Source organism: Manacus vitellinus, unplaced genomic scaffold (genome assembly GCF_001715985.3).
Source record: "Manacus vitellinus isolate BGI_N305 unplaced genomic scaffold, ASM171598v3 scaffold_3_pilon, whole genome shotgun sequence".
In the NCBI taxonomy this organism is placed as follows: domain Eukaryota; kingdom Metazoa; phylum Chordata; class Aves; order Passeriformes; family Pipridae; genus Manacus; species Manacus vitellinus.
This window is the reverse complement of record NW_021940535.1, coordinates 10,609,905-10,636,345: the sequence shown is the minus strand read 5'-3', so window position 1 is coordinate 10,636,345 and position 26,441 is coordinate 10,609,905. Positions and strand designations below refer to the sequence as shown.

General features: G+C 35.5%; 1 protein-coding gene across 6 annotated transcripts in view; it reads left to right on the top strand.

The window, feature by feature from the left end:
- The first annotated feature begins 291 nt into the window (after positions 1–291).
- Positions 292–26,441, top strand: part of ULK4 (unc-51 like kinase 4) — a 219,654-nt gene continuing 193,504 nt past the window's right edge. For 3 of the 6 annotated variants that reach the window (XM_029961913.1, XM_029961914.1, XM_029961910.1), the window contains exons 1-17: positions 292–610; positions 2,094–2,242; positions 4,523–4,622; positions 7,595–7,734; positions 8,925–9,084; positions 12,134–12,235; positions 13,092–13,175; positions 14,026–14,101; positions 14,720–14,815; positions 16,684–16,808; positions 16,915–16,987; positions 19,031–19,130; positions 19,595–19,699; positions 21,751–21,811; positions 23,728–23,909; positions 25,335–25,381; positions 26,197–26,275. In XM_029961913.1, coding sequence (XP_029817773.1) covers positions 2,105–2,242; positions 4,523–4,622; positions 7,595–7,734; positions 8,925–9,084; positions 12,134–12,235; positions 13,092–13,175; positions 14,026–14,101; positions 14,720–14,815; positions 16,684–16,808; positions 16,915–16,987; positions 19,031–19,130; positions 19,595–19,699; positions 21,751–21,811; positions 23,728–23,909; positions 25,335–25,381; positions 26,197–26,275 — 1,668 coding nt within the window. In that variant the 5' untranslated portion in view covers positions 292–610; positions 2,094–2,104. Of the gene's footprint in view, positions 611–755; positions 904–2,093; positions 2,243–4,522; positions 4,623–7,594; positions 7,735–8,924; positions 9,085–12,133; positions 12,236–13,091; positions 13,176–14,025; positions 14,102–14,719; positions 14,816–16,683; positions 16,809–16,914; positions 16,988–19,030; positions 19,131–19,594; positions 19,700–21,750; positions 21,812–23,727; positions 23,910–25,334; positions 25,382–26,196; positions 26,276–26,441 lie in introns of those variants that run through there. The other 3 variants (XM_018075381.3, XM_029961912.1, XM_029961911.1) reach the window with 2 other exon arrangements.

The following is a 26,441-nucleotide window of genomic DNA, read 5'->3' as shown; positions in this document are numbered from 1 at the left end:
CCACAGCAGGGCTGACGACGCTACCTGCTGATCTGACTATGGAGGTTTAATAGAGGAGCCCCAGCGACCCAGAGTGGAAGCGGCGGGCGGAGCATTCCCGAGGGACAGACCAGCCCCAGGAGCCGCTCACCCCAACATCCGGGAGCTCCCCCCCGGGCTCGGCCCGGTGGTCCCGCCCTGACGTAGGCGCCTCCTGGCCCAATGGCGGCTCCGCTCTGCTTCCGGCGTCCGGCCCCGTCTCCTGGATACGGTCGCGGGGTGGCGACCATCCGAGAGGCGAGCGGAGGGGGGCGGGAACGGGCCCCGGTGGGACCCATCGGCGTGTTCCTGCTAGAATAAAGGGAAACAAATCCCCGCAGTTCCCGGAGTCACCCTGCCTGCTGTGCCGGTGCCCCGCCCGCTGGGTTTATTTCGTGGCGCGCAGGGACGGGCGTCCCGCCGGGACACTGCCACCGGGGCATGGGAGACGCCGTGCCGGGGGCGGGGCTCCGCCGGTTCGGTTGATGGCGGCGGCGCGGCGATGAATGCTGCCGCCGGTCCATCCTGGCGCCGCATAAGTACGCGGTCGCTCCCATCCCTTTCCCGCCGGGGTCCATCCTTCGCCGCACAGGTACGGCTGTCGCTCCCCTCTGCCGCTTTCCTTCTGTTCCCGCTTTCCTTCTTTCCCGCTTTCCTTCTTTTCCGCTTTCCCGCGCGCGGATCGCGGCCGTTACCTGGAGGGGCGCGCGCGCCCAACGGCCCCGCCCCTCACCGTCCTCTCGCTCCCCTCGCCGAGCTGCGGCCCGAGGGTGGGGCCGAACCGGGCGGGGCCGGTGTCCCCCGGCTGAAGGACTCCTTGTGTCACTTTATTTGATCTCGTTGTACTTTATGACAAAACCGGCGAACGAATTCCAGCTCTCTAAAGTATGTCATGCGTGTTAGAGAAGGTGTGGATGCCCCGTCCCTGGCAGTGTTCAAGGCCAGGCTGGATGGGGTTCTGAGCGACCTGGTCTAGTGGGAGGGGTCCCTGCCCATGGGGAGGGCTTGGAACTAGATAATCTTTAAGGTCCCTTAACCCAAGCCATTCTGTGATCTTATCATTCCATGCTCCATTGATTTGTGTACTGAAATTATGGTATAGCCATTACTCTTGAGATTCAGGGATGCTAGAGCAAATACTTCTCTCTTCCCTGTTACCTCTTGCAGAGCAGCTAAAGGAGAACTTATTTGCAAGTATTGCCAGTCATGAGGTGGCAAGGAAATCTTCCCTTTACCATGTGTGAAGAAAGATTATGCACAGATACCCCCAAATGCCAGACAGGATTGTAGGAAAATTTATTTCCAAAGTCGATAACACTAGACTTAAAGAACATTAACCTTTCTGGCGTTTCAAACACCGGGCCTGGGGAAAGACACGCCCTCTGTTCTTCTCAGGGCTTTTATCATCCCTGCCCCTGCTCCCCACTCTGGGGACCTTCAAAGATGTCTGCAAAGACTTATCTTTTTCTTATACCAGGGAGAGGAGAAAACATCTGAAACTGTCTCTGGAAGAGATACCTCTTCCAGACAGGAAAGTCTTCCTAAGTGAAATAAGCCCTGATCTCTTTGTAATAAATCTTCCAGAAGGGTCTTACACCGTTACACCACGACCATGTGCCTTTATGTGTCATTGGTCTTGCTTTTGTCAGATAACCAGATATTTCTGTACTTGTCCTTGAGCCTGTCATGCATTGGTGTGGTTTGTTGCCTGAGTGGATGATAATGCCTTTCATATGACCGACAATGAAGATATCTTCCATCCATCTAATGTATATGTGCTGTTCAGTCTTGTGACAAGGTGCACAGGTTTGAAGTATTCATGGAAAGAAGAAGAGCAAGGAAGGGGCTTTGGTCATCATGATCCTCAGCTTCCTTATGAGGGGAAGTGGAGAGGCAGGCACTGATCTCTTCTCTGATCTTTCTGGAAATATATAATCCCTATTTTTGAGCATTGGGAGGGAGATACTGTACATCAATGACTATTAAATTTGAATGCTTCCCCATTCTCCTCCTTTCTTTAAAGGATTATTTGTTTATGAGACTAATACCATGTTTTCACTCTCTTGCCTGTAAAGCATCCTAAAGTATGGAGAACTTCATTCTGTATGAGGAGATTGGAAGAGGAAATAAGACAGTTGTTTATAAAGGAAGAAGAAAGGGGACAATTAATTTTGTTGCCATTCTTTGCACTGATAAATGCAAAAGAGCTGAAATAACAAACTGGGTAAGTAATGGGGTTTTCCCTGCTAAATCTGGGAAAAGATACAGCCTACCAAAACCTTGTAGCACAGGTATTATAAAAGAAAAATACCATATGCTTCTTTAGATGGAGTTTGTCATCATTCAGATGAGCTTCTTAAGATTTTAAATTCTTATACTTTAGAGTCTTATTTTAATGTATTTATTTCTTAACCTGATTTTACTGGTTTCTAGATCACAAGCTTAAGCCCATGTTTACAGTCTTACTGTTTTTGTGATGTGTCAGAGAACTTGTAACAATAGCTACTTGCATTTAACTTTAGTTAAGTTTGCTTTACTTTACCATTAGTTGTGCAAATCCAGTGGCAGTAGTACCTTCCAGTAAATAATCAAGTTCTTACTTAGCAAGAAGAAATTATTTTTGATGAAAGAAGGCCGTTTGAGATAATTCAATCCTGGTCTGTAAAACCTTGGCACAGTTTTAAATATCTGATGCTTTCTGCAAAAGAAACTGTAACTGATACAGTTACACAGCTCAAATATTTTATTTTTCCAGTAGATAGGTTTTGTTTCTGTAAGGGGTTAACCTTGGCTGGATACCAGGTTCCCACCAAAGCCACTCTATCACTCCCTTCCTCAACTGGACAGGGGAGAGAAAATATAATGAAAGGTTTATGGGTTGAGGTAAGTGTAGAGAGAGATCACTCACCAGTTACCCTCACAGGGAAAACAGACTTGGTTTTGGGACATTAATTGAATTTGTTGCCAGAGAAGGATAACGAGAAATAAAACCAAATTCTTAAAACAACTTCCCCCCACCTCTCCCTCTTCCTGGGCTCAACTTTACTCCCAGTTTTCTCTCCCTCCTCCCCTGCCAGTGACACAGGAAGATGAGGATGGAGGTTACAGTCAGTTCATCACATGCTGTCTTTGTTGCTCCTTCCTCCTAATGCTCTTCCCCTGCTCCAGCATGGGGACCCTCCCATGGGAGACATCCCCCACAACCCTCTTCAATGTTGATCCTTCCCACAGGCTGCAGTTCTTCATGAACTGCTCCAACATGTGTCCCTTCCATGGCGTACAGGCCCTCAGGAACAGGCTGTTCTAGTGTGGGTCCCTGCAGGGTCACAAGTCCTGCCAGCAAATCATCTGCTACAGCGTGGGCACCTTTTTCCATGGGTCTGCAGGTCCTACCAGGAGCCTTCTCCTGCATAGGCTTCTCATGGGGTCACAGCCTTCCTCAGGCATTCACCAGCTCTGGTTTGGGATCCTCCACAGGCTGCAGGCAGATCTCTGTTCCCCTATGGACCTCCACAGGCTGCAGGGGGACAGCTGCCTCACCATAGTCTTCACCGTGGGCTGCAGGGGAAACCCTACTCCAGCTCCTGCCCCTCCTTCTCCACTAACCTTGATGTCTGTAGTGTTATTTCTGTCACATGTTCTCACTCCCCTCTCTGCTGCTGTTCTGGAGCAGTGTTTTCCCCCCTTTCTAAATGTTATCATAGCAGCACTATGGCCATCGCTGATGAGCTTGGCCTCGGCCAGGGGTGGGTCTGTCTTGGAGCCAGCTGGCATTGGATTAGTCAGACATAGGGAGAGTACTGGCAGCTTCACAGAGAAGCCACCCTTGTAGCCCCCCCTTTACCAAAACCTTGCCATTCAAACCCAATACAGTTTTATATTCCCTCTCATTGGTTCAGTGATCATTTCTTCGGAACTTGTTGTTCCTAGAAGCGTTATTAGTCTTACAAAACCATCGAGGGTACCTTACATACCAGTCAAGCAAAAAAACAGGCTTCTGTAGAGATTAGGCCATGAATGGTATAATAGAAATATAGATCTCCAGGGACTCTGGAATGATTGTCCTTGCCTGATAAGATTAAGAATGATGGAAAATTTTCTTTTTTCTTTCTCTCATTGTATTGTCTCTCATTTATATTCTTCTTGAAAAAAAAAAACTAGGAGTGCAAGTTTGACTCCAGTTTCTGATTTCCAGTTTGTTATTGTTTTAGTGATGCAGGAAGGTTAAATAATATTTATAATTTTGGGTTGGGGAAGTTCCTAATTTTTTTTCTATAAACAGGTGAGTTGGGCAGGATCTGTGAGGAAAGTTATCTTTTCTCAACATACATGTAAAGCTAAAATATTTGAATAATAATATTAGTGCCCTGGAAAAGACAAGAGAACAAGTATTTCATCTAGGGTAAAGGTGTATTGTTTCTTGCTGCCCTGCCACAAGTCCATATAAACATATATATATTTATTCCCCCCCCTCCAGTTAAGTATGTTGAAAACTTTGTTCTAGGTTCGTCTGACTCATGAAATCAGACACAAGAATATAGTGACATTTCATGAATGGTATGAAACAAGCAACCATCTCTGGCTTGTAGTGGAACTATGCACAGGTGAGATAAGCTCAAAAAGTAAAAATTTAAAAATGAGTGTTTGTAAGAGATTTCATCTGGCAGTTTCTCTACAACAAATCTTTGAAAAATGCATGATTATCTCATTATTAGCTTGAGAACCCTGTTTATATATAAAAATGATTTTGCTCTTGGAAACATTTTTAGAAATCAACTGAAATAATTTCTCCTCTCCTTCACTGTATGTATCTGTTAAATGTTAGTTGATGTGGCATAATGTTGGGGTTTAAGAGCTGAAGAGATATGGTTAATCAGGGGAACATAAAAACAAATTATGGATAGTTGGAGGGTAGTTAAGTAATAACTTGAAAAGTTTTCTAAGTACTGGCAGCTTTGGCATTCTCTTTTTAAAGACAGCAAGGAGCAAATTAAGCTATAATGTATAAATGAAAATGTTGTTCAAGTTAATTTTTAATCAAAGGACAATTTAGCAGTTAAAGTAAATTATTTAAATTTTCTTCCTATTCTGTGCAAGTATTTTGACTTCCATGTTAAAATGTTAATTGGGGAGCTCTGAGAACCCAAAACTGCATTAAGTGATTCACCGAGTTTTGATAGGTTCTTATCAATCTATTAAAGAAATCTTTTAAAGCTTTCTCTAATTCTAATGACTGCATATTTTAAACTCCCGATAGTGTTCTTTACTCCACATGGAGAGAAAAGAAAGCCAATAGGCAAGTGATGCATGTTAAGATTTTTGGCATCTGAAGTTTGTTTAGTAGTAAAAACCCTCATTACACACAGCCTTTTTATCTATCCAGAATTCTGTTTGAAAAATTCCTGAAGAAGAGAACCTACAAGTTCTGGGAAAAAAAGTCAGGTCATTCTTTCAGTGATTAAAAGTGAAGTTAATGACCCATAAGGAGGCTTTGATCTCTTTGCTTGTCCAACTTAGGGGCACATATCTAAGTTATTGGACAGGCAGACTTTTATTATTGAAGAATTATCAAGTGTTTTGCCTTACAATATTGCAGTTTGCTGCAAGGAGAGTGTCTTGAAGCTAACTTATTTATACATAAAATATGACATTGATTTCTTATTAATTTTGCTGAGATTGAAAGCTGCTTTTGAAATATGTAAGATCTCTCTCCTTTGTCTCAAGTTGACAAAGTGAGTTTCTGTTATCAGACACAGAATCCTTCTGTGTTGCCAGTTCTACTTTTTTTTTCTTTGTGTATTTGGCCATATTATAGAATTTTTCTATATGGAGTCCTCTAAATTACATTATAAGAAACAGTTATTAAGCATGTTTGAAAATTCTTTACTGTAGCTATGTAATATGGGGGTGTTTTTAAAGGAATGACTGATTTACTAACCAGCCTAAAATGGCTTAGAAATAAAATCATTTTAAGATTCAGAAGTGTTGAATAATTTGAAGAATTCTGTAATGACAGACCTGTTAGTCTTTGTATTCTCTGAAACAAATAACTGATCAAAGGGAAAAAAGTACAGGAAAATCTATTATGTGATTTGGAATAAAAGATCTAGTATCCATTTCTATGAAAAAGTTTCCTAGTCCCTGTTTAATTCAGGAACTTAAATTTGTGTTTTGTTTTGTTTTGTTTTAATCTGCATGATTTGGATAAGATATAAATAACAGGCAACCCAGAAAACCAATAGATAATTTAGGAAATGCAAACTGTGGCCTCAGGAGAACAGATTTGGTGCAGGATTAGTAAGGAAACAAATGAGGCTGAGAAAAGAGATTTTAGGGGAGATGTTTTGTGGAATTTAGGCTAGAAAACTGGGACAGGAAGGAAGAGAAAGACTGAACAGTGAGCTTATGGGAAATTAGATTAGAAGTCATCCAAGTCCTATGAACAGTTAGGATGGGAATGACTCAAATTGACTGAGTCTGATGACATACCTGAGAATCCATGGAATGTGAGGAAGCAGGTGATGGGAAAGAAGAAAGATTTTTGCAAGGACACTGAAAGAAACAGGAACAATCAGTGGGGAAAAGCAAGGACTGTGAAGACCAGTGAAGGACACAGATGATAGAGGATACGCGTGAGGGTTATTTGGAAAGTTTTGTAAGTGTAATCTTATCAGAAAACAAAGGAAGGGCTGGTCAGAACTTAATGGAGGAGGACAGTAGTGATTTTGGAAGGACAGAGAAGTCATGTTAGGATAAGAAATCCATAGAGCTATGTGAGTTTTTTCTGGGCAGTTACTGCTTGTTCTTAGAGGGACGTACAGGACAGACAGCTGGGGTTTGTGTGAGAAACCTGGAAAACAAAATTTTAGTCCTGGATATTTTTTTGATTCTTTTCTCTAAAACAAAAGAAAAAAAAGAAAAGCAAAAAAAAAAATGAAAAAGAGGGGAAAGGATTAAAATGAAAGAACTGAGGCACATGAGTCAAGAGACCTCACTGTGTAGAAACACTGTATGTGAAGAAGAAACAAAATAAGTTATCTGTAGGATGTTGTTGACCTTGGGACCTCAAACTGTAACAGTTTTACTATTTCAGTTGTCTCTGAATTCAGTGGAAAATTGTCTGCCATTATCTTTAGCAATTGTTCACAGAGGTTGATAGCCTGCTTTTGGTATTTATTCTCTTAACTTAGGCAGCGGGAATCTGGTTAAGGAATTTGAATAAATGCATTTGGTTTACATATAAACAAATTACATTGTGAAGTGACACAGTTCCTGAATTTCTTTTTTCCACTTCTGATTCCTTTGTAAAACAAATCAATTCAAGTAATTTTGAAGTCATGCACTCAATTTAATTTCATTCAAAATTAAGATTTTTGTCACAGTATTGAAAATAGATTTTTTTCTGTACATCTTAGATTTTACAACTAGTAGATAATATCAAGAAATATTTTAAATATCTACTAATAGTGGCTTTTGATTGACATATTTTGAAGAAGCTTATGTAATGTCCTTGGGAATTACTTGTATGACATCTTTTTTTATATGCACTTACTAAATATGTGTAAACATGTTTCAGGTGGTTCTCTAGAATCTGTCATTGCTCAAGATGAACATCTACCTGAAGATGTAGTGAGAGAATTTGGTGTTGAATTGATTACTGGTTTATACCATATTCACGGGCTTGGAATTATCTTTTGTGAATTAACACCTGGAAAGGTAAGGAAGAGTATTATCTCTAGGGAACACTGCACGTTACTTTGCATGCCATCAGCATTTGTTTTATTATTTGTGTTCTACTGTTTGGAAGAGGTTTACCCCAAACTGGAGGCCAGTTGAGCTTTATAATATATGTGAAGACAATCAGAGACAAGTCTATAGCTTAAATATTTTATGATCTAATTGATTCTTTCCCTATTGTATATCTGATACAATGTGATAGATTCTTTTTGATTTGGCGTACTGGTTTAATTTAATGAAGGATTTTAGTTCTCTGTCACTGGACATAGAATAAATTCATTATTATTCTATCACGCTGCAGAATATTTTGCAGTCATAGAAAATGCTAATGGGGGACTAAAGTTAATTAAACTGTCTTTGTTAATAACCTTCTCTATTGTTTCCAGATGCCATGTGAATTATCATCTTATTCTTGCATAAAAATATGAATCTTTATGTATTTTCTCATTTTGTGTATGTGTGTGTAATTTATGCAGAGGTTTGCCAAAGTCCATGTTTAATTCATGTAGTCACCAGAATATGACTATAAGCAAATATTCTTGCATAACAGTAATTGTTTTTGATCTTGATCTACTAGTGATCAAGTTGCCCTTCTTCTGTGAATTCTTCCACAATTCTACTCAGTTCATGACCCGCTCCGTGCTTCTGATTGAATGGGCTATGTCTCCAAACAAAGTTTTTGGGATTATGAAGTTTTTAGTTACAAGAATAAGTAATGACTGCCCAGAGAAAACTCTCATCATCATTGGACTAAATCTGTGGAATTTTCTGCCAGATAAAATTAGAAAAATTCACTTTTTTTCCCCTCAAAGGAAGCCATGTTTGATTTCACTCCACTTTTATTTTCTTATACAGTTTTACTCTACTTTTACTTTCTTTTCTCTAGTAACATAATTGTTTATTTAGATTTAATAATAAGTAAAAGAAAGTGCACATTAAAACTCTTAAGGGTTCTATTGTGATACTTTTGGTTGTAAGAAAAAAGTCAGTTATTGGCATTACTTAAAGCCTTTAATTGTTTTTGATTATAGTGATCATCTCTATGTACTTAAATGGTTTCAAATTGTGATTTTTTTTAATAAATTATTTTATACTTTGTGTTGGAAATGTCAGCAATCATCAGTTTTAATATATTGTACTAGTATGTTGGATTTTGTTTATTCTTCTAGATTCTGCTGGAAGGGTCTGGCACTTTGAAATTCAGTAGTTTTTGCTTGGCTAAAGTGGATGGTGAAAACTTGGAAGAATTTTATGCTTTAGTTGGAAATGAAGAAGGTGAAGATGTTAGTGAAAGTACTCCACAAGGATACTTGAAAAACAGATTTCGAGGTACAATATTTTTACTAGCCAAAATTAACCTTTACCAAAGAGACAAAATGAAAGTTGGAAAAAAACTTAGTTTGAAGTAGTTTGGAGAGAAGACCTTGAAATACAATAGTTGTTTAGCATTTTGTTGGGGGCTTTCTAAATGTCTGGAGACTCACAGAGTCACAGAATGGGTAAGGTTGGAAGAGGAATCAGAATGGGTCATCTGGTCCAGCCTTCCTTCTCAAGCAGTGTCATCCTAGATCACATGCCAGAGGATTGCATCCGGATAGTTCTTGAGTATCTCCAGTGAGGGAGACTCCCAGCCTCTCTGGGCAGACTGTTCCAGTGCTCTGTCACCTGCACATAAAGAAGCTCTTCCTCATATTCGGGTGGAACTTCCTGTGCATAAGTTTCTACCTGTTGCCTCTTGTCCTATTGCTTGGCACCACTGAGCAGAGCCTGGCTCCATCCTCTTGGCTCCCCCTCTTTAGTCAGTCATCTCTCCTGTGGCTGAACAGGCCCAGCTCCCTCAGCCTTTTCTCATAAGAGAGTCATCTTTGTAGCCCTCCACTCGACTCACACCAGGAGCTCCATGTCTCTCTTGTACTGAGGAGAGCAGAACTGGACACAGCACTCCAGATGTGGCCTCACTAAGGCTGAGTAGAGGGGCAGGATCATCTCCCTAAAACTGAATAATTAATTCTGTACTGTTATCTTTTGTAAAGATTAATGTCTTTCCCTGTGTCTTTGCAATGGGAAAGCATGTTCAGTACATCTTCTGTAAACGGATTTAACTTATCCTGCATACAGGGAATTTTTTAAGTAAGCTCAAACCCAAAATTTAGCTCTTAAGTAAGATTATTCAGAGAGATCGTGACTTATAGATGGAACAACACGTGTGAGTGAGTAGAAAGAAACTATTTACAAGTGTATGGTAATAATTCTCTATTTCATAAATACAGTTTAACTAAGAGCTGGAAAATAATATGCTTCAGTCTGTCATAAAATATATGACATTAACAATTCCTGACTCCAAGTTTTCTTTTGGATTGAAGCTCATATGTAGGTGATTATAGATTGTATCAAACTTTCAGAACAAACTTCCAACATAGCATACCTGGAGATAATTAATTTTAAATTGGTTTTTTATAGCTTTACGTGAAATAACTGCATTACAGTTTATTATATAATCTTTTTGTCTTGAACATATTTTTGTTATTTTATAAACTCTTCTTGATTTTTTTTTTTCTTTGTAGGGAAAAAAAAAGAGGGAGCAAAATTTCAAGGATTAAAAAACCCTCCCAAACGCAAAAATAACAAACACTAAACTGAGTATGTGAATGAGATCTGAAGTGTTTCAATGTAACTAATTAATTGAAAATATTAATTCTTGGTTTGGATTTGCTAAGGAGGCTAAATTATTATATGCTATTTGATGAAAACTACAGAAAATCACTAAAGCTTTGGAAGCTCAAAGTTCAAACTGGAAATGGCTTGCCTTACTAAGGAAATTGTATTTCTGGTATTTAATTGGTATAAGACAGTGTATTAAAATGAATAAAAAAGGATTCAAAGGAAGTAGCAGAAAGAATCACATGTTTACTATCTTTTGTGCTCCAGTTATAAAGCAGTAATTGGAGAGTGAAGAAATAAGTGATAAAGAAAAATGATTTAGAATTAATCCTGTTTTGTCTCAGAAAAATTTGAGCTATGGAATTATTTATAAACTTTTAAAAAGCCTTTGCTGCAGATGCTCTCTGTAAGGTCTGGGACTAAATTCCATTAAGTTCATATTAAATATATACATGAGTACAACACAGAACTATTGCTTCTTTCATTGGAGAGTGCACTGCTGTACTTTCATTGTCCTTTTTGATGCAAATGGTACAAGTGATTTGTAGTTTGAGGTCAACTGTTTGGCTACCTTTAAGAATGATAATTTCATTTCAAAGTATGAGGAAGTTAATGTGCTTCAGTTTTGATAGGCAGATCCATGCAACTGCAGTAGATTGCAAATGCTATGTTATTTTTTCATTGAATAAGAAAAAATTCAGAAACTTGTTTTTAATCTTCTGAATCATTTCTTAGTCCTTGGAGCATCTCGCAGACCTCTATTTCCAAGATAGTGATGTGGCATATCAGTTACTGTTGTTGGAAACAATGGAATAATTCTTAATATTTTATGAGAACAGAGAAAGCTCTCTAAATACTTTGCTATCTCCTTCTGAAAGTCCACACTGGGAATAGTAAGACCAAGACCAGAACTTTATTCAAGAAGAAATACAAATCTCATCTCTTTTCTGTTGCTTTTTAGAACAGCTATTTTGATATGTATGGTAATGACCTTTTGTCACTTAAGAAAATAAAACCCAAGAACAAAAAAATCTAAAATAAACTTTTTAAAGGACTATGGAATGGACACTTCTACTGAACTTGTGTAGGTTTTTTAGAGATTTTTGAGAACTGTAGAAATAAGAACTGTATATTTTTTTTTTCTGTATCAAGACAAAAGGAGTTTGTGAATAAGATGTTATCGTTTGTGATGTTTTCAAAGTGTTTCAGTGTGAAAATAGCTATAACTATTTAGATCAGTGATCTAGTTGGCTACCTGCCTTGTTTTTTGTAACAAAACTTTCTGAGTTCATGAAGGTTTATGTCTTTGGATGGCTTTAAAAAAAAATCCCAAACCTGATGTAACATAATGATTTCTGTTGTTCATATGAGAATGATATTGGTTTACTATTCTGCTCAGTTTGCTTGGTCCTGGAAGCTGTTAAAGCATATCAAAACATTATTTGCGTTAATCACTGTGTTTGAAAAGTGTAGCACAAGACAGCTTGGTTAATAGAAGTGAAATGAACAACAAAATAGCATCTATAATCCTGCACAATCCAGTTAAAGTTTAGGAAAGAAGTTCCTTTGAAACTACTTACATTTGGTATTTCAGTTTTCTTATACTAAGTGAAGATAACCCCTAACTCACTGAAGTCTGGAGACAAAGTTTAAAGTGTTGAACAGGATAAATGCTGAATGAATAATCTAAGTGCATTATACATACTGTATTTTGTAGGCTCTCCGTTATACACAGCTCCAGAAGCAATAAAGGGAGATGACTTCAGCAAAGCCAGTGATCTGTGGTCCTTGGGATGTTTACTTTATGAAATGTTCTCAGGTTGTAAGTTTGTGTATCTATTTATTATCTGTTATAATGGAAACATAGGTCATGATCCCAGAGTAAATTCTTGTTAACTTTCTAGGGAAGTTAAGACACAGAAAAACTTCAGACAGGTTTTAAAGATTTCTTGAAGAATATACTAACTGTGCTTAAAAGACAAAAAAAGTATCTTTATCAAATAATCAAGTAGAGTAGTACTGTTAAGTTGTCCTGTTGACTGTGATCTAAATACAAGACTAACCAACATGTATGGTTTAAATACTATGATTTAAAATTATAGCAGCCTTCGAATTCTGACAGTATAATGTTTTTAATCTCCTCAGTATTGAACTCTGAGTGCATTATTTCAAGCTTTGAAAGAGAAAACTGTTTCACTATTATAAAACTAGAGTAATTTGGTTTTCTGCAGATAAAGTGTCCAGTTGGTGCAGCTGAAAGGAAAGCTTCATCACAAAAGATAATTACACTGCAACCTTCTTAAATCTCAAACAATATGCTGATCTGTTGGATCAACACAGTAACACAGATATTGAGATTTCTGCCTAGACCTCTTCCTATTATATCATTGCTGATTCATGCAGGGCTATCATGGTGATCTCCATCAAGCCATCTTTGGTGCCTCTTCCATCCATGGTGTCTTGTGCTGTTGATGATACAAGAATTTAATCCAAGGTTTTGAATATAAATTAAGAGAACTTGATAAATAGCACTCAGGCTGAAGGTGTTTATTTCTTTGGATATTTTCTTGGGAAAACTCGTGATATGTCATGAGCTCATGCTATATCATTGCCATCACCTGACAGCCATTTTGAAGTTTGCCTAATCTGTGAAATACACTTCTGTTTGTTTGTAGGAAAACCACCATTCTTCTCAGAAAGCTTTTCTGAATTAATTGAAAAGATTTTATGTGAAGATCCATTGCCACCTAGACCAGAGGGTGAGGTTCTGTTATATTGTAATGAATCAAATCAGAGTAATAATTACAAAGCTAGCTTTTTGCACTGTTTCTTCTGAGGCTGATTGCAGTAATCAGTTAGTTGTCTGAAGTGAATGTTAGCAATTCCTTCCTTTCATAAGAACTTTTTCCCTGTTAATGATGAATTCTTGTTTCCCCTTTGATAGACAGACATACTTTTAATTGTTAACACTAAATATACCTAGTGGTATGGAATTTTTGATCTTGGTCCTTCTGGGCATCAGTGTTATTCACGGAGACCCTTAAATATTAGTGGCTCTTTTCAGTCATAGTAAGGTACTTGAAAATGGTAACCTGCAGAATTAAAACTGTTGTTATTTCTTTCAATTCTAGGAGAGATTTTTTTTTTTCTAAGTGGGTGAAGTGCCTTTCTCAGTTCTGCACTCTCAGAAGTAGAGTCTTTTCTCAGTAAAATAAGAATTTTGGAAACTCTTTTGTATAGTGGGGTTCAACAATGGTCCTCTGAAAATTATTGCTGGAGGAAACCTAATTTCAGTTTAAGCAGATTTTAACTCCACTTTATTTCTTTCTAATGGCTATATGATAATTGGAGGGTGCTTTTTTTTTACGTTACAATTTTAACTAGTTTGACGACTGAAAATTGGTGGTTTTGTTTGGTTTGGTTTGGTTTGGTTTTTTTGAGGATCCTTTGAAATACAAAGCGTGTATATTTAAGATTCTTTATACATTTAGTTTTTTTCAGATTGCTATTAAGAACATTTTTAGCATGATCTGCAGATAATTGTTTGGTCTACATTGGGCGACAGTTCTGCTGCCTGTTGCTGATCTTCACAAGTGCTTTTGTTTACAGGTTCTGCTTTTCACAAACCTTCTGCTGAGTTCATCAGTTTGCTTGATGGGTTGCTTCAAAAGGATCCTCAGAAAAGGTAAACTTCTAATCCATGACAGTTGTTTATGTAGTCACCTCTGGAGAAGATAATTACTATGATACTATATGTATAGTATTTTGTAGATGACAAAGAATGCAAAAAAAAATGTAATCCCTCATATAGAAGAACGAACTGTGCTTTTTGTTATATGAATATATACAAAATTAATGTTTCCATTAAGTGTGTCTTTATATTTTTATAGCTGGTGCTAAATAGATAAGTGTAGCAGAATGATAGGCAATTTAGAATTGGATGGCTTTGCTTTTCCAGAGCAGTGGACACAATTATTTTATCAGACTTTGATTTATAGGTGATACAGTTACATTGTTAAATAGTTTGATGTAATTTACGGAGTAGCTCAGACAATTTACATGTGGGATTGACTCTGCAGTTTCCTTCATTTTTATCCTCATACCTCTGCTGTGTGAATTATCTATTCTGACTTGAGGTAAAAAGTTCGTCCTGAAAGAAAACTTATTTGTTGTCCAAATAAAAGCAAACAACAGGATTAATTGCTCTGTAGTGTCACTGGGTTAAAAACCTAGTCTGGTATGTTTCTGTGGAGCTGTTGTACTTTGCCACTGCTTTTTCAGTTTGTTTGTTGCTTTTCAAAAGGCTGAATTGGACAGACCTGTTGCAGCATCCGTTCTGGAAAGGATCCCTTCGCCATTGTGGTACTGAGTCTGCAGACAATCAAGGCACGAGCTCAAGGTACCAAATCTTTCAGAAAGACTTCTTTTGTAATAAATCTAAGCAAAGATAAAAAAAATATTTTATTATGTTTGTCTGTAAATTTTATCATTTTTGAAATTTTGCTTAGAATTTTCATGTATTATTGACCGGAGTTTTACACTATTCAGTGGGCAGTTTGGGATGTTTAGGAATTGTATTGTCCTATTAGTGTATTACACTGTCCATTCACTTTCAACAGACTCTTTCCTTCTGGCTACAGAATATGTTAAAATACGCTTCTGAACTAACTGCTGTCAATTTTATTTATTTGTTTATATATGACATAACATTGTTGCATGAATTTGACTTGCAATTTTTGTTTTGAAAGCTTTTGTAGAATGGGTCAATTTTATTTCTAGTGAGTTTTTCATTTGTTTATTTTTGTGCATTAGGCTTAGAGCATCACAAAGCCTATCAGTACAGCATCTTAGAGCTGTGGTTGAGCTTTATAATCTTGCAAATGCAGCTGACCCATATTCTTTGCTTATGACATAAAGCATTAATCTAATAGTTGGGATTTTTTTCTAAATTTGTAATACTCTACACTGCTATATATATGCAGAAATACACAAACCTTTTGTGCAAATGGTTTCTATGTATTAAAAAATTAGGCTTCTTCAGAACTCCTGTTACCTTGCTGGTTTTTTTGTTTTTAATTTTGAATTAAGATATTTAGCGTTGACTTTTAAGTCACGTTGTTCTAAATATTTGAAAGATATGTTCTACTCTAGTGAACTGTTCACGTTCTAGTCTAGTGAACTAATGTTAAAGTAGTTTTCTTTTAGAATGTTGAATGTTTTTGTGTTATGTCTACTTTAAAATTTTCTCTCATGTTGTTTAATACCTATTTCTGACACCAGTGCTGCAATGTTTTTGTAATTATCATTTATTCTACTTTGAGATACAGCTCTCTGTCTTTTAATTTTATTATTACTTTCACCTACAAGACATAGAAGAAATTAATATTTACAGTTTATACCACAAAGTAAGAATTTATTCATGGTTTTAGCAAGACCTCCATTTCAGTGCTCACTTTTGAAGAATTTTCAGAGAATCAGAAGAATCTTAATCTCCTATGAAATATTGGGCTATTTGACCTTACTCTTGAGGGTTTTCTAATGCCTCTGATGTATCTGCTGATAAATGCACTAATTGACAACTATGACAAATGCAGGACATTGGCCTGACATGCTAAAGAAGCTCAATACTTTTTCTTTTCCAACTGTGAATGTATCTATTTTCTTCACAACGTGGATTTGATTAATATTTGATATCCTGGAGAGCCTTCAGGAAATTTGTATAACCCAGTTCCATTTGAATAATAGAGGGGCATGCTAAAAAAACCCCGACCAACCACAACCAATAAACTTGCAATTAAGTGTGACATGTAAATCATTACACAACAAAAACAAAACTAAAAAAAACCCAGATCTTAAAAATAACCAAACCAAATCAAAACAACCCACCAAAAAGTAGCTTCAGTCTAGGCTACTGACTTCATTGTTAGAGGTAGGTTTGTTATGACTTTTTTCCTGTGAAGATTGAATGATCTGTAATGCTCTTAATATTTCTTTACAAGTCTTTTATTGTGGGGTAATAATTTAACTTTTCTACTGTCTTCCATGTAAGTTCTAATGTGAGAGAAAGAATTTTTAATATTCTCCTGCTCATTTGCTGTAAACTTGTTTCTCATCATTGCCATTACTAACATAAAAAGTGTATGTAACACATATTAAAATAGTATGTTCTAGAGAATGACAGCTAAATTTTATTCTAACAATTGCAAAAAAATAATCCATATGATCCCTCTTTTTTTAAGTCTGTAATTACTATCCTCTGTTAAGCAGCAATGAGGACACAGAGTCATCCGTGTCTTGGAGTACAAAAGAGTCAGTGGATACTCATAAAAATCTAGATAATCTGTCATCTTCAAGAGCAGATCTTAAACTACCAAGCAGTTCTTTCAAAATAGGTAATATTCTTATGTTATTTTTTTACTTATTTTTATCAATCCTACCAACATCTGTATGTTTGATTTGATTTTAACCTCTGAATGCAAGTTCATGTTCTCTTTTCAGTAGAAACTCAGACCGAATTGCGCCCCAAAAGTGCAGTTGATGGTGAATCAAATGAATCCATATTTCTTCTGAGGTATGAAAACCTAAAGAACAGTTTGAAAACTGTTGAAACAGTTGAAACCCTTGAAATCCTGTATTTGTGGTGCTGGTTTTTTTCCCACTGTCTCTTCAGACATTTTATTATTCTGTCTGTAACATTGTGCATGTCTCCTTTTGAATTTTCTATTACCACTTTAATTAATATTAAAATATTAGAATAGCTGCAAAAGCAGTGTGTGTAGTTAAAGCTTATCTGGCTTTATTACACTGGTTTTGGAAGTAAATTTTTGGTTTTTTAGCTGTCAGTCTAAACAGAAGAATTTATTTCTTTCCTTCTTCGTATATATGAGAATAGGCTTGGAATATGATTGCTTTGAATACACAAGAATAAGCATTCAACATAAGATCCACTAATAAATTCTACCTGCAGCTTTTCTTCCCAAGCTGTTGGTGTGATATGATAGTGTGTACAAAAGTTATTTCAGTTGGTTTTATATAGTGTTAATTCTCATCTCACTTATAAATTCTGTCATCACAGCTAAACACATACTATTAGTAATTTCAAATAGCATTTGCTTTAGCAATCTGCTGAAAAGAAAGGCTACAATGACATTAAAAACAGTATAAGAGCATGTAATCCAAATAGTGGTTTCTTTTTAACAACATACTTTATTTATGATAAGCACATTAGTTTAAATATAAAAATTGAAATGTAATGCAAACTTTTTTTTAAAAATCTGTTTGTAAACCGTCTTTGCTTCAATGATCTAACTTCTGAAAGCAGTATGTGTTATCTACTAAAGTATTAAAACAGGAAGCTGCTGACCTGGCAACTTGACACCAGAATTTACTTAGCTGCTGGAGGGGTTACTCAGCTTTTAACAGCAGTAGCTTCTTCTATGTATGCAAATGGATAGGTCTTATTAATTTCAGATAGTTCAATCTCTTGTCTTGTTTTAAACTGAGAAACCATCTGAGAACTGGAAAAATAGGAAATATTTTCTGTATCTCAGACATATACCAAAGCAAATCAGTTGCATTAATTGAAAAAAAACCATATTTATCAAATCTACGTATTTTGAAGGATGTGGTAACCTAGAATAATTATTCGGCCTCTTAGCTAGAAATCATAAAGTTTTTTGTTTAGGAACTAAGACTGCCTAAACTTCCAGCCACATCCTGATATACTTTTTTTACCGAAAGAATTAGGACATTTTATGTAGTTTTATGTAGGTGATATTTTGGCATTCCTTCGCTGTGCCCAAGTTTCTCTTGAAAATAGATGGAAGATTAGAAACATTATGTTAGTCATTTGATCATTGATTTTCATGAGTATTTTTAATTTTGTTTGGTGTTTTTATTTTTAACTTAGTTGCTTTTTCTAATAAATAAAGCTGATTTGTAGCTAAATGTGTCTATTACTTTCTGCTAATGAAGAAAAGACATTCATTTGAAGTTGATGGTTTAACTAGTTTCCTGGCCTGCCAATTTTAATAATTCTAAAGTTGATTTTAAATGCATTATGAAAATTGCAACTTTGCAGTATTCCGGTCTTTTCTTTCTTCATTTTCTATTTTGCAAACAGGATTTTAAAAAGAAAAAGTTAAAGGGTAAACCTAGTTTACAATTTTACACGAGATTTAGGCAGTCTTAGCCAAGAGTTAGCAGTCAGAAGAGAATAACATAAAATAAATTTCAATTCTTTCTCACATTAATTTTCTTTGTATCTTGTTTGTTATTAGGAATTCAGATAATAATGTTTGAGCATCCAGTTTTTAGAGTGATTATTGCTGAGAAAATAATCAAATTAGATCCATTTAACATCAACAGCAACTACAAAATACCACCTTCCCATTTTTAACTGGTAAACAAATCCTAACCTTGTCAGAACACATTTAAAGACAGAAAATTCATGTCTAGTTGGTGGCTCAGGCATAGCCTCATTTATGTTTATCAGCTTTGAAAGTTTGCTGTATGGCATGAAAGTTTCAAAAGAGCAGCAAAAGAGCACTTTGCAATGAAACTTAATCTGTAGTCTTTATTGGCTTATTATTATTTTTTCTTTCTTTTCTTTAAGTTCTCGTCCCACACCTAGAACTAGCACTGCAGTAGAAGTAAGTGATGCTACTGCTGCCCCAATCAAAAATTTTTCACAAAGAGATTCATGCTTGAAGAAGGTGAGTATAAAATTTATATTAAGGGATGATGGTATCTCTATAAGTTAGAATTTTAGCCTGGCGTCTGTGGCAAAGTCAAGTTTCTTCTCCATCCATAATTAGCAGGGAATCAGTTCCTACAGTGTGCAAGTAATTTGAAAAATATATTTGCAGAAGTCCAGATGTATGAGCTAAGAAAGATGTTTAGTCTACTTTTTTGCCCCAGTGCATAAAAGGGAAAATGTTATCTTCTTTCTTGTCAGTCTGCAGTTTGGACCCATTGCTTTTTCTTCCAATGTATTTCTCTTATGATTTTTAATTGGTCCTATCTACTATTACATAAATGAAAGGTAAGTTAGAATATGTTGTTTACATGGCAAAACTGCATAGTATAATTTTGAAACGAAACATTTTGGGAATAAACATGAAGAAACTTTTTTTTGGTGCAAAAAAGTTTTAAAAAAAAATCTTTGTTCTTGTTCTAGGCTGAAAATATGTGCTCAAGTCAGCAGGATATGGAGTCAGCATTGAGAGAGCTCATTTACACTGAATCTGATCTTATCATAACACCAATCATTGACAATCCAAAGGTATAGCAAAAAAAAATATAAGATTCAGGAACTTGTGGCTGGGGCTATTTTTGCAGATAAATTTTTAATCAGGGTGAAACTCTTTTCCTGTATTTTACAGTTCTCATTTTAAAGCAGTTACACCCAGTCATCTGGCAAGCTCTCATGCAATTTTTTTGGCAGTCTGTATAATTCTATTGTGTTGCTAATTTGGAGGAATGAGTTATTTTGGGATTGAATAATAATATTAAATAATGTCTTACAAGAAATAGAAGCTACTAAATACTGCATTCAGTGCTTTTGTAGATTTGTTTTCTGATAACTTCCTTTGATACCTGTTACTTAAATGAGCACAAAACTGTGGTTTGGTATACTCAAAACAAGGCCATATATGAAGCCTTCTAGATTATAAGTTAGACCTTTACAGAAAAACTTTTGTTATTCTTTAAACTTCAGATGTGATAATGTTTTTGAACTCATTTTCTCTCCAAAAGAACACCTATTGTTATAAGAAATGTCCATCCTATTTCTGTCATATGTATTCTAGTGTGATAACAGTTTGTAATGAGTCTGTTGAGCAGGGACTGACACTTGCTTGACAGCAAAGAGCGAACCAAAAAAGAATCAGAGCTCTGCACTGCAGTGACAGCATAACGTGCATTTATGGGCATTACTGGTAGAAGGAATAATAGGCAAGAGCCTCTTTAGTCTTCCTTTGTTTCTGTGCTAAAAAAAAATGCAACTGTTTTAGCAACTTTACTCAGTAAGTGATGGATGCAGAAAATGCAACATTTTTGATTGGAAATGAGCATCTAATCTCATTAAGAATGTCTTACGGCTTTTAGTTGCTGTGTTGCTTTAGTATTAACAATTCTTTTGGTTTGTTTTAATGCATTTCCTAACACTTTCAAAAATTAGAGGTCTTATACAGCTAGATAGTATAACTACCAAATAATAATGTTTTAATATGTTTGGAGGGAGGGACATTGTTAACAGTGGAGAATTTCAAAGTGTTCGAATGCTACCACTGTTAAATTGTCAGTTCTATCTCAGGACAATGACACAAAGCCTTAGTCCTTCCCAGCTTCTCTTCTTATTACAAGTATAAGAGAGGAGATTAGGGGTAAGTGTACATACTGATGTGCACATGGAGACTAATCTCCTTACCATGCAATGGCAGACTCAGAATTAATGCAAAATAGCCCGCCAAGTTCTAGGGACGTGTAATCTTTAGTCTGCACTTCAGACTGAAGGATGATACTGACACCTGGTAAAGCTGAAGAGCTTGCAATTTAATCTCATGCAAAAGGATTTACTAGATGCTGGCAGAATCTGAAAAGTTGAAATGTCAGCTTAGATTGTAAAATTTCCCTGTATTCTGCAGATCTGTGGAGCTGAAGACCTTTTTTTGAAAATAGCTCTCGTTACACTTAGACATCATCTGTCAAAGGCTAAATTCCACTACACAGTTACCTTTTCTGTATGCTTTATTTACTGAAAATCACACTCAAATCCTCAGTCTCTGAGCAGTCATCCATTTTCATGATGCGCCAGAAAATGATGTTTCACAAGGGGGAAAAAATCCCCATACCTTATGAACAATTACTTGTTGATAATAAGACTTTTTATATTCTATAATGATCTAGTGTATATATGTATTTGCTGTATGGAAATGAATTGCTAAAACACTTATGAGCTGTCATCTGCATAGTAGCTTTTGAAACCCAAATGCTTTCTGTAGCTTTTGAAACCCAAATGCAAGTGTTTTTCTACATACAAGCAAGATAAAAATGTAAACTGAAAAAATCCTATCATTTTGTAATCCTATTTTAAAAATCACTTAAATGGAAACACTAGCAATATAATTATGTTAAAAACATAGAGTTAAATCTCCAATATTTGCTTGGAAGGAATAAATACCAGAAAACAATGGAAAATTCCTCAGTAAAGAGAAGTAGTATGTACACCCATCCTGTACAAATTTTGCATCTTTGTACTCTCACATTTAACTACTTAGAGATTTTCCAGAAATGTATTAAAACTAGTTGTAATGTGTTTGTTTATTTTTCCAGATAATAAAGCAAGTGTCAGTTAGATTTGACTCAAAAACTTTACATGTACCAGCACATTCAGGTATGGATCTGCTGAAGCTGTTAACAAGTTCTGCGTGTGTTGCTGTAACTCGCTATCACAAGACCTGTAGCCTCCTGCTGTAGATTATAAACCGTCACAGTTTCAGAACTCATCATTTTTCTGAAACTGTTTCTGTAATGTTTTTAGCTAGACCAATTTTGAGTAGCCTTTTCATGAGTTACATGACAGTCCTTTCTCTTCTGCCTTCTTCAGTTACAAGCTTGTGCTCAAAAACTTTTGCAATGAGACAGTCATCATTGTTTTAGTGTGGGCAAAACAGTGGATTTTTTCCAACTGAGATATTTTAACTGAAATTTTCAACTAAATATATTAAAATGCTAAAAAGGAAGGGAAGCACATGGAAAGAGGATCTTAAAATGTACAGTGTTGATCAGCTGTAATACTCGTCAGCTTTGCCAATCCCACCTTGAATCATGAATTGTTATGGCAATCATGTCCCAAAGGATAGTGTGGAGTTGTTTTGGGTTTGCTTTTTTGTTATCATTAGTTTGTAATGTCTAGAAAGAGTGCTGTTATTTCTGAAAACTAAAGTCTGCTCATTGTCATGAGTGTAATCATTCCTTCCCCTGGAAAATTTACTCTAGTCTTTTGAAGGAAGTATTACACACTTCACCATGCTTAAAGAGGGATACCAACCACATATGAAGTCCTTCTGGAATTCACATAGCACCTCTTCCTAGGCATAAGAGTTAATTTTTTCTTTCTATAAAATATGTATCTTGGAGAGTTAATTTGCTGAAGAAATTTTGTAGTTGGGAAGGAATTTAATGTCCCCCAGTCTCCCAATCAAGACTGTAGTAACAGAAAATATTTTTAATTTGGTTCATCAAAAAATGATCCAATACAAGTGCCTAAGGGAAGTATTATATTTCATATTGCATTTAAGTAGTTTATCACACTGATGTTCTGATATGTTTTACTATTGTTATCAGTATTATTTAATATGAGACAGTGGTTTTTTTGTTGTTGAAATGCTTTCGGAGTTGTAGCTTTTTTCTGGCCAACTTTCTGATTGTTTTTGAAGATACTGAATTTGATGCTGCTCATCAGTAATGATTAAAGATAGTATGGAAAAATTAAGATAAATACCTGCAATCCACACCTCTTTTCACCTTTGCTAATGTATATTATAATTGCCTGCATTAGTAGGTATTGTTACTTAAGTATAAAATTAACATAAAATACAGAAAACGTGCTTTTAAATATTCTATAGTGGAGATATCAGGATGGCAGATAAGTTATTAATAAATAACTAACCAAAACTGAGGGAATGTATGGCTGCTAGATTGAAATTAACTGTTGAGACTGATAAGGAAGTCTGTGAAAAATCTCAGTTCATGTACCCTGGTCAGTGAATTGAACCACGGGATTTATGTTAATTGTCCTAGTGGCTTGATTTCTTTGTGTTCCTTCTGAAGTCATCTGTGTTTTGATACTACTGAAATTTAGCTCAATGGGTGCCTACCTATATGAGTAACAATACACATTTTCAGTTTATTGATTCTGAGTAGATTTCACTGACTTTCGTTAGGTTTTACCTCAAGTTTACTCTAATGAAAGTGCACTTTCTTATGAAGAATTAGTAATGATAAAGGACAACTTTTCCTAAATATAATGTTTCCTTAAATGAAGTACAGGGACTTAGCAGGGTTGCACTTTCAAAAATGCTTTGAAGCTTTCATTGCTCTGTGTTTATCATTTGTTTCTTTTCTTGCTTCCTTTTTATTTCGATAATCTTCAGACATGAATTATAACATGCTTCTTTAATATTTTAAGTACTAAAATTATAATTAGATTCAAACTTTGGAACTTACTTATTCATGCTGATGTTACTTTCTAGAGTGTTAAAGCAACATCAAAGATCGATTATCTTTAACTACTTGTTTGCTTCTTAGCTGAGAAGTTATCATCTATGAAAGATGTGGACTGGAATAACTTCTTGAAAAGAGTATGCTCACTGCTGGATTCCACTGAGAAGAACACAGGAGCAGCACGTTCTAAACTGAACTTACTGTACTATCTGTGTACTCTGGCTGTCCACAAGGAGATTGCAAGCAGGCTAATGAGCTCTCAGCTGGTAAATAATAAAGCTTTGAAAGAATCAACATGGTTTACATACTTGCTGTTGTAGCAAAACTCAGCTACTTTTAGTTATGTTTGAAGAAATCATTGATGTACTGACAAAAATATGTCAAAAAAATTACTATGTTCCATGTCAGGTGTTTTAAAAATGCTGAGGGAAACTAATTCTTTGCCCTACATTTCAGATACATTTACATATAGTTTTGTTGTATTAGTGAACGTGTTGGGGTAAAAACTAACCTTGATGGAGAGTGTGAAATAAGATATGATGAAATATTAGTCTTTGTAAATCATCGTAAATGACAGAGAATATTGAAAAAATTCATGTGTGAATTGCTATATGTCTTTTATTTGGCCATATGTCTGTGAAGAATAGCAAGAAAAACTTTCTAAAGAACATGCAGTAAAACTTTCAGTAAGCAGTGCTTACAGTGAGCAGGGTCTCTGAAGAGTCTCTTTTAGGGTATACCTAAATATTCGTTTCACCTTTCAAGAACTACTTTTTACCAAACAGTTTTACTCATATCCTCTGTAGTGGTTTAATATATTTCTCAAAATTCTTGCATATGCTGGAGAGAAATAGATTTTTTTTTTTTGTCATTATGTAAAGGCATCACAGAGGCTGTCCTGAGATGAGCACTTTTCTTTTTATTTAATTAAAAGTAAACTGCTTCACTCTCCTACATTTATGCTAATGCACTTAAGTCATAAGCTCATGTGTCATTGTTGGATATAGAGATATTAAAGACAAAATTGCACTGCCAGAAAAATTCAATGAAAAGCATTTAGGTTGGAAGAAGTGGTAGGTCTTGCACCATAGCATTCTAGTGAAAGCAGGAAAAAGAATTGCTGGAAGGTGTATTCCATTATCATTGGAGAATTTGGTGGGGGAAACATTAATCCAGTAACTGAATTGCCAATTAACAGAACATTTTAGAAATGATGAGTTTGGTTCTTTTGGGGCTGATTATACATGTTAACATTCATTATTCTAGTATTTGCCAACTGTTTTTATCCAGTTTCACAAAATTAATAAATTAAATATTTGTTTCATAATACTATATGATGATCTCTGTCTTTGTAGGTGAAAGTATCAGACTTTTTTCTGCTGCATAGTGTTGTTCAGAATGAAAAACTTGTTTTTTTATTTTAATGCTGATATATGTTTAGCAGTTTAGTTTAAGGCAAAAATATAGAAAGAATTGTGTTTTTCTTCCTTTTTTATCTTTATCTCTTTTTCATTTTTTATCTTTATCTCCTTAATAGTGTTTATCTACCATGTTTGTCTGTGACAATACTCTTCACAAATGTTATCCAAATACATTTTTATGAAATTATGGATATTTTGATTTTTTGTTTATCATTTGCAACTATCAAATCACTGAAATTCACTAATGTTTATTTGTCTGCTTTAATATAGTTTCCTATATTGATGCAGCAGCTGCGTGCAGCCACCAGCTGGGATATGTAAGTAACAATTATTTTAAATTAATATGTTCAAATTTAAAATTGTCACTGAATTTTATTAAAGATATTCATTAACAGGTTATTTGAGGAGTGTTTTAGTGTGTCAGACTGCTGTGGTATCTGACTGGCAGTATGATGGTGAATATAAGATGGAATTTTTTCAGCATTGAATTATTATATTGCTATTCTACAGGACCAAAGATTATAGAAAATCTCTAAAATTTAATCTAGGAAGTTATATAATATAGTGTAACAAATAGTGTTACTTAAAATCACTGAATAAGCCAACTCCATACTATAAAGGAGTAAAATAACTGTAATGGTAGCTTTATTTTAAACACCTGTCAGAAATATTTCAATGTGATAGTGCCCTCTGCTGTTTATTTCATAAATGTTTTGTTATTCCAATTCTTTTCTTTAATGAAACATTTAAAACTAATTTTCTGATACAGATGTGATTTCTATTTTGTCAGCTGAGAAGTCTGAAATTATCTATAGGTGTTTTCTGTATGAAAACTGTACGTGAGCCTGACAGATTAGTAAGACTAACAAACTAAAGAATCTTCACTCTTCCATGCTAAAGAAGAGAATTGTCTTTATGCATGAATTTATTGCTAAAATGAGCTGAAATACTGAATTAATTGTTGACACAAAAAAATCCCATAAATAATAAGAAGGAAATCCGAGCTGTAAATAGGACATCAAATATTTCCTGCCCTTAGCAACCTGTGTAAAAGATAAATGAGACATGATTGGTTTTGTTGTATTTTGTAAATAGTTTTTCTGCACCCACAAAATATTTATTTGGTACGCAGACGTGCTAAAGTTGCTCGAGTGATTGGTTTACTGGCATTACACACATCTGAACTTGGAGAAAATGTACCTGTTTCTGAGGTAACTTTCCTTTTTTTTTTTTTTTATCAGGGAGTTTTGTTAATGCTTTTACTATTTATGTCAGAAGCTTTCACAGCTTTTTTGTTTTGAACCCTGCTTTAGTTTTTCCTCATATGTCTAAATTGGAATATAATTAATTAATTAAATGTGTAAATTTATGATCTCA